The 12982-nt window shown below is 52.3% G+C and overlaps 4 protein-coding genes across 4 annotated transcripts; 2 read left to right on the top strand and 2 right to left on the bottom strand.

The window, feature by feature from the left end:
• Positions 1 to 776: 776 nt before the first annotated feature.
• On the top strand, positions 777 to 2878 carry N7459_000189 (sugar porter family MFS transporter; the record flags this gene model as incomplete). Its single annotated transcript, XM_056939374.1, has 9 exons — positions 777 to 845; positions 911 to 962; positions 1011 to 1266; positions 1322 to 1570; positions 1626 to 2151; positions 2265 to 2377; positions 2426 to 2490; positions 2553 to 2618; positions 2670 to 2878. 9 exons carry the CDS (start codon positions 777 to 779, stop codon positions 2876 to 2878), a joined length of 1605 nt encoding a protein of 534 aa, XP_056803654.1.
• Positions 2879 to 4662: 1784 nt separating this feature from the next.
• N7459_000188 (uncharacterized protein) lies at positions 4663 to 5685 on the top strand (the record flags this gene model as incomplete). The annotated part of the gene is made up of 1 exon (XM_056939373.1): positions 4663 to 5685. The coding sequence occupies one exon, from the start codon at positions 4663 to 4665 to the stop codon at positions 5683 to 5685; it is 1023 nt and encodes a 340-aa protein (XP_056803653.1).
• A 2640-nt stretch (positions 5686 to 8325) lies between these two features.
• On the bottom strand, positions 8326 to 8955 carry N7459_000187 (uncharacterized protein; the record flags this gene model as incomplete). The annotated part of the gene is made up of 1 exon (XM_056939372.1): positions 8326 to 8955. One exon carries the CDS (start codon positions 8953 to 8955, stop codon positions 8326 to 8328), a length of 630 nt encoding a protein of 209 aa, XP_056803652.1.
• A 767-nt stretch (positions 8956 to 9722) lies between these two features.
• Positions 9723 to 11992, bottom strand: N7459_000186 (caspase family protein; the record flags this gene model as incomplete). Its single annotated transcript, XM_056939371.1, has 4 exons — positions 9723 to 9754; positions 10497 to 10666; positions 10750 to 11554; positions 11629 to 11992. 4 exons carry the CDS (start codon positions 11990 to 11992, stop codon positions 9723 to 9725), a joined length of 1371 nt encoding a protein of 456 aa, XP_056803651.1.
• Between the last annotated feature and the right edge of the window lie 990 nt (positions 11993 to 12982).

Below are 12982 nucleotides of genomic sequence, written 5' to 3'. Positions count from 1 at the left end.
TGATTGGTCGATCACCCTCGGCCCTGTGATTGGAGAATGGCCCATCTTCCCTCGCGCGTTGCCAACCATCTGGTCTACCATCTGGCCAAGCTCGCGTTGGATGCGAAACAGTTCCCAACTTGACTAGTGCTTGTTCACCTCATGCAGACCGTTCCACCGCGACGCCGAAACAACGTCATCGCCCCAGCCGCAGAATCGGATCGGGTGCACTCCGGATGCATCCCCATCGCCCCCAACTCCCCCAGATCAAGTTCCCCGGACTTCCGCCCCGAGACCCCCACGCAGCCCGAGGCCAATGACGCAACTGGCTTCGGTGGGATCGCGACGATCGCCAATCCCAGCGCGAGTCGCGACGATGGTCTGATCTTTTGCTGCTTTGAGGACTGTCGGCTGCCCTCACGCCGGCCACACGCGGGCGTTTCAGCAGAATGCGGCTCGCTTGAATTTCCTTCTCCGGATTTCCCCCGCAGGAGATCAAGATGGGAGAATCCCCGGACTTCGGCGCGATACCGAGCCCCATTCAAGCCATTCCCATTCAAGCCATTTAGCCGTATTCGGGGTTGTCCTGGTAGACGACGATACTGTCACGGGCTGTGGGTTTGCGCGGTCTGGGGGAATGTCACCTCAGTATAAAACCGGCAATGGCCTCCCCGCTCGGCGGTTCCAGCTTCTCTTCTTTAGGGGTGACGGAGACGCATCTTCGAGACCAAATCTATCTTCATTGAGACCCATTTCCTTTTTACGATTCTGTATATGTCCGCCAGCCTGCGCCCATCATGGTTGCAACGGAGAAGAAGCGCCCTTACTTCGGGCTAACTGGGGGATGGCTCACCTTCTGGGTTACGGTATGCTCCCAATCGACTGCAGATTTGATAAAAAACAGTTCCATTGATAGCATACTGTCGCGCAGGTTGCTTGTGCAACAGATATGACCCTTTTCGGATATGACCAAGGTGTTTTCAGTAAGCGCCACCAAAGTGTCACATGAACCAAAACTAACAAGACCGCAGGTGGCGTGGTGATCACGCAGGACTTCCTCGAAGTACATGACCTCGTCGGTCCAACAAAGACAAAGACTCTCTCCACAGTCACGGCCATCTACGACGTGGGATGTTTCCTCGGAGCCATCTTTGCATTCACTATTGGTGAGCGTCTGGGACGGAAGAATGCGATCCTGCTCGGAACGACCATCATGGCCGTCGGCGCCGTCCTGCAAACCGCGTCCTTCAGCTTAGCACAGATGTTTGTAGCCCGCGTTGTTTCAGGGTAAGTACAGTCAGCTAGGAAAGTAATGTGCTTGATCTAACCTGTGGGCCCATAGGATTGGAAACGGGATCAATACTGCGACAGCACCCGTGTGGCAGACCGAGACATCACAGCTGAAATGGCGCGGCAAGCTAGTCATCCTCGAGATGATGATGAATATCGCAGGGTACTGCCTTGTCAACTGGATCAACTATGGCCTGTCATTCGCCGGTGGTGCGATTGCGTGGCGTCTGCCGCTCGCGCTTCAAATGATCTTCCTGATTATCCTATGGAGCACAACGCCCTGGCTGCCAGAGTCCCCTCGGTCCGTACTCCCTGATCAAGGGTTTGATTGGTTGCATGTTATTGACGATTTTTAGATGGCTCCTGGCACACGGAAGAGAAGAAGAGGCGGTGGAGGTGATCAGCTGTCTCGAGGCAAAGCCCATGGATGACCCCTTCGTTATTGCCCAGCGCAACGAAATCGAGTTCACCATTCGCTACGAGCACGAGAATGCGGTGCGATGGCGTGATCTGCTCAAGAGAGACAAGAAGAACGACACCAAGACGCTGCGCCGACTTCTTCTTGGCGCTGGCAGCCAATTTATGCAACAGTTCGGCGGTATTAACATCATGTCTTATTACCTCCCAACCGTCCTGAAAACCTCCGTCGGGCTATCGGAGGAGATGTCCCGCTTGCTGACGGCTTGCAATGCGATCTCATATATGATATTCGCGGGTCTTGCGGTGCTGCTTGTTGAGAGAATGGGCCGTCGTGGCCTGATGATCTTGTCGACGTTTGGCCAATTCCTGTGTTTCTTGATCATCACAATTCTGCTGTGCCTGTCCGAGAAGGAAGTCAATGGCAAGGCTTATGCCTCGGCCTCTGTTGCATTCTTCTTCCTGGTGAGTCGAGCTCCGCTTCCAGATTTTCAATTATTCCCCACTCCGTTCTTCCTATTTTGCTCCACCCCTCCAATGGCTGGCGAGAGAAATTGCTAAGTTGATTAATCGATTAGTTCCACGGCTCATTTGGAATTGGAATGCTTGGAGTACCTTGGTTGTATCCCACTGAGATTAACTCTCTGCCGATGAGGACCAAGGGTGCCGCGGTGGCGACGGCGACGGACTGGTGAGTACAGGTACCACTACCACAAGGATTTCTTCTCATGTGCAACAGGATTACAAATTTTGTCATTGTCGAAATCACCCCGATTGGAATCCAGAACATTGGCTGGAAATTCTGTGAGTCACAACGCCGGAGAACCGTGGCCCTCCTCTCAGTGCATATACTAACCCGGAATCAGGGATTGTGTGGACAGTCACCAACGCAGTTTTCCTTCCCATTCTTTACTTTTTCTACCCAGAAACTGGTCAGTATCAGATTGAAAGTTTGAAAACGCCCCTGCTGACTCTTTGTGCAGCAAACCGGAGTCTCGAAGATATAGACGCCTACTACCGCTCTGACCCGTCCCTGATCGTGATCAGAGATCGCGACGCTATCTGCAGAGGGCGGCCTCAGAAATATATTGACCATGAGGATGCGGAGATTGAGAAGACAGCTGCAAGCAAAGGCATGGGCCAGCAAGTCGAGGCAGAGCATGTGGAGTGGACTGGGGAGATGACGCAATGAGTATAATTTTGGAGAATTAAATTATCGAGGGTAAGCTGATTCAAAAGATAGTTCTAATGAGTTGATTGCTTTCGCCGTACTGTGTAAGATGTAGAAGATGGATGGCAAATTGACCATATTAAACGAATCAATGTAGACACAAATCTCGCACAAGTCATTCTGATAATTGATATGCGTCCTCAACTTCTTGACAAGCTGCTGCCATCTGATCCAGGCTCCCTGTCTCGTTTCAGACCCTTGAGCCAAGCGTTCACCCATACAGGCAATTCCATATGAGGAAGATCCTACTCATTTCCACCTATTATACTCCTTAATTATCTGGATTTGGAGCTTACTTAGATCTCCAGTGTCTCTTATGTACTGCTGTTATCTGGATCTATCCTCGCAAATTGCATGCTGAAAGGTTTCTGGGGGAGGATATCGAATGATGCTCGGCATGTGAGAATTAGTGCCTTCGTTGCTCTCGTTACTATCGACTTAGTAAAGTTTCTAGGATCGTACCTAGGTAAGGTTCATCAAGGATATACTTCGTTTGGATGAAGTAGATGCGTCTATGGCAAGTCGTATAGGGATCTATGATAACTGCAACCGACTGGCATAGCGAAATGGCTCCGGCCCCAGGGACCATGCTCGTGTTCCCATCCAAGCTCATCTCTGCCGTCGTATGAGGTACTCAAGTATGCTTAGAGCCAATATAAACTAACAAAAGCTATAGTCGCCCAAATACAAGATACAGACTTGAAAAAAAGAGATAATATCGCGTCCGTGCCGTACCAAGGTGTATGGTCCAATCAGGAGAGAATGGGAACTGTGTTGATTCTAATATGAAGAATGTAGCCGAGCCTAAGAAAAGCGGCATCCTTCCGAGGCTGGTGGCGCTGGAATTGCGGTTCAATAATGACTCCGATTCTCCACTCGCGATAGATAGCTTCACGTTCAGGGAAATTCGGTTGCTCAGCATCATTCCCCGTCCGCAACGATGCTCGGTGGTGGGGTAGCAATACTAATATGGCTACCAGGTTTATGGTCCTAATTTGCAGCAGCCATACCGGCAGTAATCTTGACCGTGTGTGCAGGCTTCTAGGTCTACTACACTATCTATTTAAAAATCCTGAAAGAATACCATGTATTGCCCCGGGGGCGTTCCGCAATCCTCCGAACTTCTTAGTCGCTAACGACCCTTTAAAATCTCAATAGATTACGCGAAGACCAAAAAGATGGATTTAAGTTAGCTACTAAGATTATAATTCTTTTATATGTCGAACTTGGCTCTTTAATATTGACCATTTTCTTCATGGTCTTCTATTGGCTACTGAGTTTGATTCATTTCACTCTTCTCCTGCTTCCTCTACTCCTCGGAGCGATCAAATGCCCCGATCAAGGATACTCGGGGATCGGGCACAACCAGATAGTTCCTACAATTAAAATGGGGCTAGATAAGTCCTTACGATATACTGACTAGAGTTAGTACACTGTCGGTTTTAGATAGGCGCGGGCTGGCAGTAGGACCCTCGTATGTTATTGGATATTACACTGTTGCCAAGCATGGGGCCGTCAGTTTTTCGAGGTTATGCAGCCATCCTGCGGCCCCAAGAAAGGGCATAATGTTTAAACTTGCCTTTCTTCCTTTTTTTTTTCACGGTATGGGAGTTGGATATGTACTGCTTCCTAATAATAAAACTATGCCTCGCCTATCCACTCTCTTTCTTGCGTAGCATTTATTGCATTGTTTCTTGAATCGGCACTTGAACCCTTTATGAGCGCTGTCTAACCCGACGATCGTCATGTACTTCCTGCCATCTATGTTGCCTATTTTCCTGCTGGCTCTATCTATCGTCGACAAAAGCCTAGCGACCCCTATTATCCCTTCCAACTATGGCCTCCCTCACAACACAGCCCGCTCTGTGATCCAACCTCGAACAGACTGGGACGAGATCGCCGCGGAAATTCGGGCCGACACAGAGCTCATCGATGCGCTCAACGAGATCGGAACTGACTGCGAGGATGATATGGTCCTTCTAGGGGTTGAGACAGTCAAGCAACCAATGGCCGAGAAAGGATACACCCGTCAAGCCCCAGTTGTCTTCTATACATCTGGCATGGGAGAAGCGGCAATGGACTGGGCCCCAAGATATTTCAAAGAAAAGGATCCAGAGAACTGGGAGGACGCGCCTCAAGACGAATGGAAATACGTTATATGGCTACGCGCGGCACATCAATTCCCCCGCGCCATGCATAAAAGAATGCAGAAGCTGCCTACTGCTGTTGGAAAAGTGCTAGAAGGCTATGAGTTTCAACGCCCGATTAAATCATGGACCTCGGATATTGGCCAAAAAAATGAAGTCCAAGCCTTAGCGGAAATAGCCGAAGGGGATGTCTATCTTGCGGTCCCTGCTCACGAGAACCCGAGTAACGATGTCAATGGCTGGGATACAACATTAGCCTGGGGAGGTATGTTGATGATGCTGCTTCCTTTCCGTGTCATTCCATTCTCCATTTTAAGAGAAAGGAAGACACTGCCACGCAACCAACGCCATGTGCATAGGCTAACCTTTTGTCAATTTGAAGGATGGGAGTTTCCTGCTCTTGCTCAGAACGATAAAATAAACACTCTCTATCGGATCGATCCAACGAAGGAGGACACGCCAGTCAAGATCTGGCAAAAGGGGGATCCAAGGCCGAAGCAGGAGCCAAAAGGCAACAGAGAGGACATCATATTTCATGGGGATTTTGGTGACTTCTTCAAGGACAAAACCGGCACTGTGCTCCCTATCCAGCGAAAGCTGAAAACACTGATGTCTAAATAAGTCGGCATTTTAACAGGGCACGCTTCGCTGCTCTGGACTGTCTTCCTCATGGAAGGTCGACAGAGTGACATTGCGCTCGAAAATCCTGGCTGCGGGCCGAACTTGTAGAATTCTAATCTTTCTTCTGGTACCTCATGCCAACTTGACTAGCCATAGGCCTCACGGCCTGAGGGAATGAATCCGAGTGATAGGTCTCGCTGTCGGTTCGTTGGCGCCGTTGGGTCGGGTCAGATGGATGGAATTCGGCACTCTGTTGCAGCGTCTACCCTAGAGGGCCCCGATTCGATCCTCGATAGCCCACGACTTTCGAATCGAACGGGGTGATTCCTTTCCAAGGGAGTCAAAGTGGAGCCTTGCAAGGATAGACCTGGATGAACAGTAGTCATTGATCTTATCCCAAATGATTAATTGAATATACTGGCGTACCAGACGCAAGAGAGTACTTATGATTTCTTCCTGGAAATCTGAATTACGACAATGCCTAGTAGTCAAAACATATTCTCAAGATACCTTCACCCGTCGTCTTTGCTAGCTAATACTTCAAGAGATAGAATTGTCCGAAATCTTCCAGGGATTATCGGCTGCAGTGCGGTGGATTGGTTGGCCGCCGACCTTCTAAAAGCTGTCATATCAATTTCACGCTTGTATATGGCGACCTATACCAAGAAAAGCCGCAAACAGCTCTGCTATATCGGACGTAAGCCCAAGCCAGTTTCCGTCACTGCCCATAGGTCTACTGTTAGCGACCTCGATGGAAAGGACTAGCCTGGCCGCCATAGAGTCTTCTGTATTCATTATTGTTTCTTATGCTATTGAAGCTAATAGTGTATCCGATAGTTGCTAGCCACTTCGATGGCAATCGACTGGTTGGCCTGACTAGTTACTTCAGATTCAGATTCAGATTAATATAATATAGATAGTATGAGATGATCAAAATGCGCCTTGGTGAATACAAGTTTAAGTCATAACTCAGACGAGAGTGTATAGATAGTAAACCAGAAGTCAGGCACCACAACGCCTTTATACCGACATCTGTATTTCCGCCTGATCTATCAGATATGCCTGGTTTATTGCAGTCGGCGAACATGATCACGATGTCTCACACGTAGGTTGCGTGCGACGAAGAGTAGCATTCACCGCCACGCTGTGTGGTTCTCGTGGCATCGCGTCATCGACGGGAATAATTAACTAGTGAGACATGGTGTTGGATCGTTTTAATATGGTCGCGGATGAGGTGATTACCCCCGATACACAAAATCTACCTATAGAAGATTCAGGCAGACACAAAGAATGAATCAAACCAGACCTTTCATCCTTATCGCTCCGCGGAGTATATGGAGAGTCAGTGGATTGCGAAGCAGGGGGCGGATCGATAGCCGGTTTTAGGGTTGAGGGCTGCGGAAAGATCGGAGCAGAGTCAACCTGGATTTAATCATTAATTTTATTACTATTTTGCAGGGTATAACCCCAGGTGAAACTAAACTGTTGTAGCCATCAAATTCGTGTTTATTAGGCATGGGTCCAACCGGTTCGTCATCCCGTACGAGTGCGCGTGCGCGGCTCTACTAAAAATGGATAATCGCCAACACTACGACGCCTAACGCCTCACGCCTGACGCCTCACGCGGCCGAGCCATGTGCTTTTTCTACTTCTTGGTCTTGGTGGTACCTAGTACCACTAGGTACGTACTGGTACCATTGTTACCGCTGCGCTGGCTGCGTTATTTTTAGCCCGAGGCGTGGCTGGGCGTGCCGCAGGTAGCGTACTTGGCAGGCCGAGTGCCGGGTGGCGTTTTCTATCTCGTTCTACTGCCGTGAGCGGAGTTGAAGATGTTTACTATACTGTCTAAGTGGTACGTGCTGCCTTTAACACACCTGAAGATGCCAGTCGCTAGTGCAGAGGATTAGTGGCGCGATGCATAGTGGCGCCGAGATGCATTGGGAATTTGATGTCGGAGGGGTGTCGATCTGCACCGTTTGAGTTCGATGATGTCAACCCTTGCTGAGGTGATGCAATAGACCTGTGGGTAATCTGTAGTCTATGGGTAGTTAATCTGGTCGCGTTGTCTTCGGAGAGTCGTGCGCCAGAGTTGGTCTACCAGGGACCTTGGGGGAGTGTACCAGTCCGTATCGATCAAATGAATTCATTTCCCAAACACCGAGCTATGCGCAAACCAAATCCAGACCAACCGGAAAGCATGCCAACCAAGATGTCAAAATTAAGTACAGGAATGATCTGATGCCAGAGCGCGCAGGATTAGTATAAATGTCCATGGCAAATTTCATGACCAGGAAAAAAACAGCACAAAATGATTCAACACCGAATCCACGCCCGTGGATATAATGACACGCAAAATCGAAAAACTCCCCCCGAAAGATTCAAAGCACCGGAACACCCTTTTTTGCCCATGTGCGGGCTGCATGTGGTTGTGGTATGTGTGATCGTCGCTGCAGAGTGCAGGTCTCGCCGATCCTGGCCAACGACGTCTTTTGAATATCTGGCACCTCTCTGGTACCTCTTTCTATTTCCATGTGCTGGGGCAAGATATCATTCAATAATCATGCCATGTATCCATGAAGCCCAATTCAATCTTCACGAATAGATGGTTCATGTAGTGCCAACAACGCCTTGGCCTCGGGTTTAGAGAAAGGTTGTCTGGCTACGGTTCCCGTTGTACTGCGTTGAGGAGCCGATCAGATTCGGCGAGGAGATGCTCGCCGCACCCGGGCCGACAGAGTCGCTGTGGCGGCCGCCGAAGAAAGACAAGCGTCGGGACAGGCGGCGACTCAGACGGCGCTGCGGCTGCGACCAGGCGTCCATGGAGATGATTGACATGGGACGGGACCGAGACCGCGGACCATCAGCAGTCTCGGGGCGCGAGTCCGGGCCCAGGGTGCCATCGAAGAAAGTGGAGCGGCGCTTGATCTTGCTGGCGGTGGTGCGCGGGTCGATCTGCAGCGAGAAGTCCTCCTTGATGTCGTCCAGTGCGTGGGAGACGCGGCGCAGCAGCTTGGGCTTTTCCATGATAGATGAAGGGCGTTGCTCGAGGCCGTAAACTTGCAGTGGAGTGGAATCGGAGCCTTCGTCGAGCGGGGAGGAGTAGAAGCGACGGTATTTGACGGGCATCCGGGGTTGAGGTCGAGGGATGGCATGGATCTGTGAGCCCAGGGAGAGGGTGGATGGGGGCTGCGGGTGAGTGTAGGGGAGGTGAGGGTCGGAAGAGGAGACGCTGGAGGAGTAGGAACTGTTGGTGGAGGAGGAGACCAGCATGGTGGATGGGGAGCACCGGTGCCAGGCGGGAGAGAGCAGGGGAAGAAGAGGTATAGTCTGGTCTGGGATATATATGATATGGAATATCCTGCGCGAGGGAAAGGGGTGAGATTTGTGAAGAGGACCAGATACAAGAGGGAGAGATGGAGAGAAAAAGAAGTGAGAAGAAAAAAACGAGACACGAACGATTCAATGCGCCAAAGCTGAGATTCAATTCCGAAGAAGACCAAAAGTGGATCAGCGACGAGCGCTGGGAGACTCTTAGTCTGTTAGTCTCCCAAACTACGAGGCGCCGGCCCGTGTAACACATAGATGACTGTAATTTTATGTTTCATCTTCCAGCGTTCCCCCCTCATTCCTCTCATTGCGCCCCAGATGTGAATCCTTCCGTCATTTTGGGGAAGATTGGCGTGACGAAGTGGTTGCAGATCCGAGGTGACAATGGCGTTGGTTTAAGAGAGTTGGGTATATAGGGAGTGTCTCGAGGTCGGATGACGGAGAAGACAGTCCGGAGAGGTCTTGGTATGGATCACTCGTTCTCTCGATTTTTTTTTCTAGCGTCCGAGCGGAGTTCTCCCGTATCAGATCACCCCATGCGCATCATCTGGCATTCCGACATACGGGGATTCCCGTCCTCTATCCTGCTGTGTACGGAATACCGTTGGCTGGAGTTCTCCTAGTGACGCGGCCCTTAACGACGTCCACGCCTCACCGGATCCAAAGGAGCCAAACCTCGACAACCTCTCGTCGTCCATCCGGGGCTTTGTCTACGCGGTTCGAAACGCTACCGCGGATTTTGCTGTTAGGGGGAGAAGGGCGACCGTGGCACCCACGGTTCCCACCGGGATCTTTGCCGCGGCGATTTCATTGGGCCGATTTCCGCTCAGGGGGGCCTCGCGAATGGACCTTGGCAGCGCGGGCGAGCGCCGCGAGTTCTGACGGTACAGTCAAAACGAACGGTCGGTACGAGGTAGAGGAGTAGCCCGTGAGAGATGGAGCGGCTGGGAGCGTTTTGTGGGAGAATGTCTTGCCTGCGCCTGAGTCTTGATCGTTGGGGTGCATAAAAATAATCCAACCTCATCCTCGACCAACGGTGGAGCAGCGGTAGGTGGAAACTGGGGCCGGGGAGTCTGGCAAACCACAGGGGCGCCTCCGGGCACACGCTGAATCCGACGGGCAAATGCTGCGAGTTCACTGGATGGTTTGATCCACAGAAACCAAGTCCATACCAGGGACCCATAGGATGTATGCCTACAATACACCAATGCCGCCCGGGAAAGAGCGGAATTCGATGATCCACTCCCCGCAATCGGCTGATGGACGACGCCTTCTAAGTTCAGCTAGTCCTTTAGCACTCAACAAGTCAGTATTAATACTTCTTACTTACAGCTACGCTACACACTACTGCTTGGCAATTGCTCTGGTCCATGGCATCGTTGCATCATTGCTCTGAAACATCTCTACATCACAAAGCGCAGGTTGGTATCTGCCGCTCGAGTCAGCCCAGGGTCTCGGTCGCGTTGCACCGCAGGTCAACTTACCAAGGGGATGGCTGCAGCTCAGCTGCGGCTTCTGCGTATACTTCCCGTCGAGTTCCGCTCGGATCGTGTTCAGCAGTTGCAGATAACTCTGATGGGGCCATTGCTGCAGGGATTTGATGAACGCCCAACTCAAGGCGCCCCGCGCCTGTCCGTCCTGGAAAGTATCCGCCCTGTAGGGGTGCGCGGTTAGTCTGGGTCATAAATGAAAGGGCGACGCGGGGATTCTGTCAACGAGAGAAAGAAATTCACTTACGATGTCTGCGTATCCTTCGACCCCGAGAACATCACCACGTCGGCCGGGGAGGTCTTGGTCTGGAGCGTGCGCTCCCGCGCTTGTCCACCATTCGCCGCTTTCTTTAAGAACCCGATGGCGGTCGAGGCCACACTGGACAAGTCGCCCTGGCCGTAGGAGCTTATGGCCGAAAATAAATCCTGCGCCGCCTCCTTGGCTAGGTTCGGCTCCTTGAGCACGCCCTGAGTCGAGTAGATGTACGGCAGGTCCAGGGCGGTGCCCGAGTGGCATGAGTCGAAGATGGCCGTCAACCGCACTCCGGGCCGCAACGGTCGCACCATGATGTCGTGCATGTCGTCGTCGACGATGTGCCCGACCGTGCGGTAATCCACCGGGTAGATCACGTCGTCGTAGCCGTCGTCCTCGTCGCCGTCCAAGTCGGGGGTCCGACCGCCGTGCCCCGAGAAATGAATGAAAAGCGAGTCGTGGGGCTGGGCGTCCTTGACGAGCCAATGCATGGCGCGGATGATGTTAGCCTTGGTGGGGATGCTCATAGGGTTTCGCTGGTCGTCAGTGAGGATGACCATGTCCTCGCGGCGATAGCCGAACTTGTTGTGCAGGAAGGTCGACATGTTGGTGACGTCGTTAATGCAGCCATGCAGCGTGTTGGGCTGACCAAAGTAGTTGATGCCGATCAGGAGAGCCTTGCGGCGTCCCGTACAGGCCGAATATTGGAAGTTATAGTTAGAAGGTGCACCCGAGCCAAAGTGTTGGTAGCCTTGCGGCGGAGCCGGGGGTAGATTTGGGGAGTTGGCTCGCGGCGGTCCTGATCATGGAATTAATCATGCCGTCAGGAAGACACTGTATGACCCCACGAGAGGAACGGAGCTGAAAACCTACCTGGTTGGTGGGCGCTTAGAGAATGCTGATGCAACGGCTGCGGAGAAGGCGCATAGCCATACGGCCGGGGAGGTTGAGGAGGAGGCGTCTGTCCATACGGCTGCGGAGACGGTCTGTGTCCGTATGGCTGCGGCGAGGGCGTATGTCCGTAGGGCTGCGGAGGAGGTGCTCCCTGCGGTGGAGGATATGACCCTGGTGGAGGCCCAGAGTAGGAGGCACTCTGGTGATTGCCATAGTAGGGCGGCGGCGGCTGGTAGGGCTGAGGCGGGGGTTGCGGGGATTGCCAATGGGGAGGTTGTTGAGGTTGATATCCCCACGGCGGCGGCCCTCCTGGAGGCGGAGGTCCGGGTGGTGGATAGTACATGGAGGAGGCCAAAGAGAATCGATCGGACAAGCCAGGGAGAACACGAGAGAGGAGAAGGAAGCGGAAGCGAGGGGAAGTTTTTTTTTTCCTGTCCAGACTATCCGAGCTGACCAGTGGGTCGCAGATCTCGGGTTTCCGCGCAGAAGTGGGTATTCGGTGCCACGGGGTTCAGCGTGGCGAGACGGGGCAGTGCGAATCCAGGAGAGAAGGGATAATGATGATAATGATGCAGGAGAGATCGAGAGCCGACGGGGGAGAGAGCAGAGTGAAAGTCCACATCCACATCGAGTAGTTCCTGCGCATTCCATGGATCGGCCGCATTTCCGCCAGGCACGCCATTACATAAGCCCGCCGTAGGGCTGCAGGCAACAACGTTTGTCACGTGGACGCACGTGATGGGACTCGAGACTACGTAAGCAGCCGTGACTACGTAAGCAGTGGCGGTGATGGATAAGAATAGTAGCAGATGGAGTAGTATGTATGTAGTATGCAGTACGAGATCGACTCCCCAGGTAAATAGACTCGTACTGGGCACCCCGGTATATACTTAGACCCGAAAATGCATGCGTGGCGAAGCATCGGAGCAAATCATCCCCGTCTGAACGCAAAGGGGTTGAAGCCACCGTGCAGATGCAATAGGAAGTGCACATCGTCGGCATCTTCGGGGGGCTCTCGAATCCCCGCATCTCCCAGATAGGATTTCCACAGACACCGGGATAGACGCGATATCTCCGTCGGGCAAGTTGATAGATAGTAGCTCCACCTGCATGGGCGATCTGGCGTGGGGGCGTGCATGCGCAGAGCCGCATGGATGAAGGATGACGGTCAGCGCAGGACTTGGGCCCCGCAAGCTCGGCTGATGATGATAACTCGGTGGAGAATGCGATGATAGAGCCGCAACCCCAAAAGGATTGCCCTCGCCGAGCAGGGTGAGATGGCATGACTGGCGTGGTCATTTCCGATCGAGGCTCTGAAAGAGTGTGGCGTGGG

The sequence above is a fragment of the Penicillium hispanicum genome, assembly GCF_028827665.1.
Source record: "Penicillium hispanicum strain IBT 35686 chromosome Unknown utg000001l_segment0_segment0, whole genome shotgun sequence".
Lineage (NCBI taxonomy): Eukaryota > Fungi > Ascomycota > Eurotiomycetes > Eurotiales > Aspergillaceae > Penicillium > Penicillium hispanicum.
The sequence above is the reverse complement of the archived record's forward strand: the minus strand, read 5'-3'. Positions and strand labels throughout refer to the sequence as shown.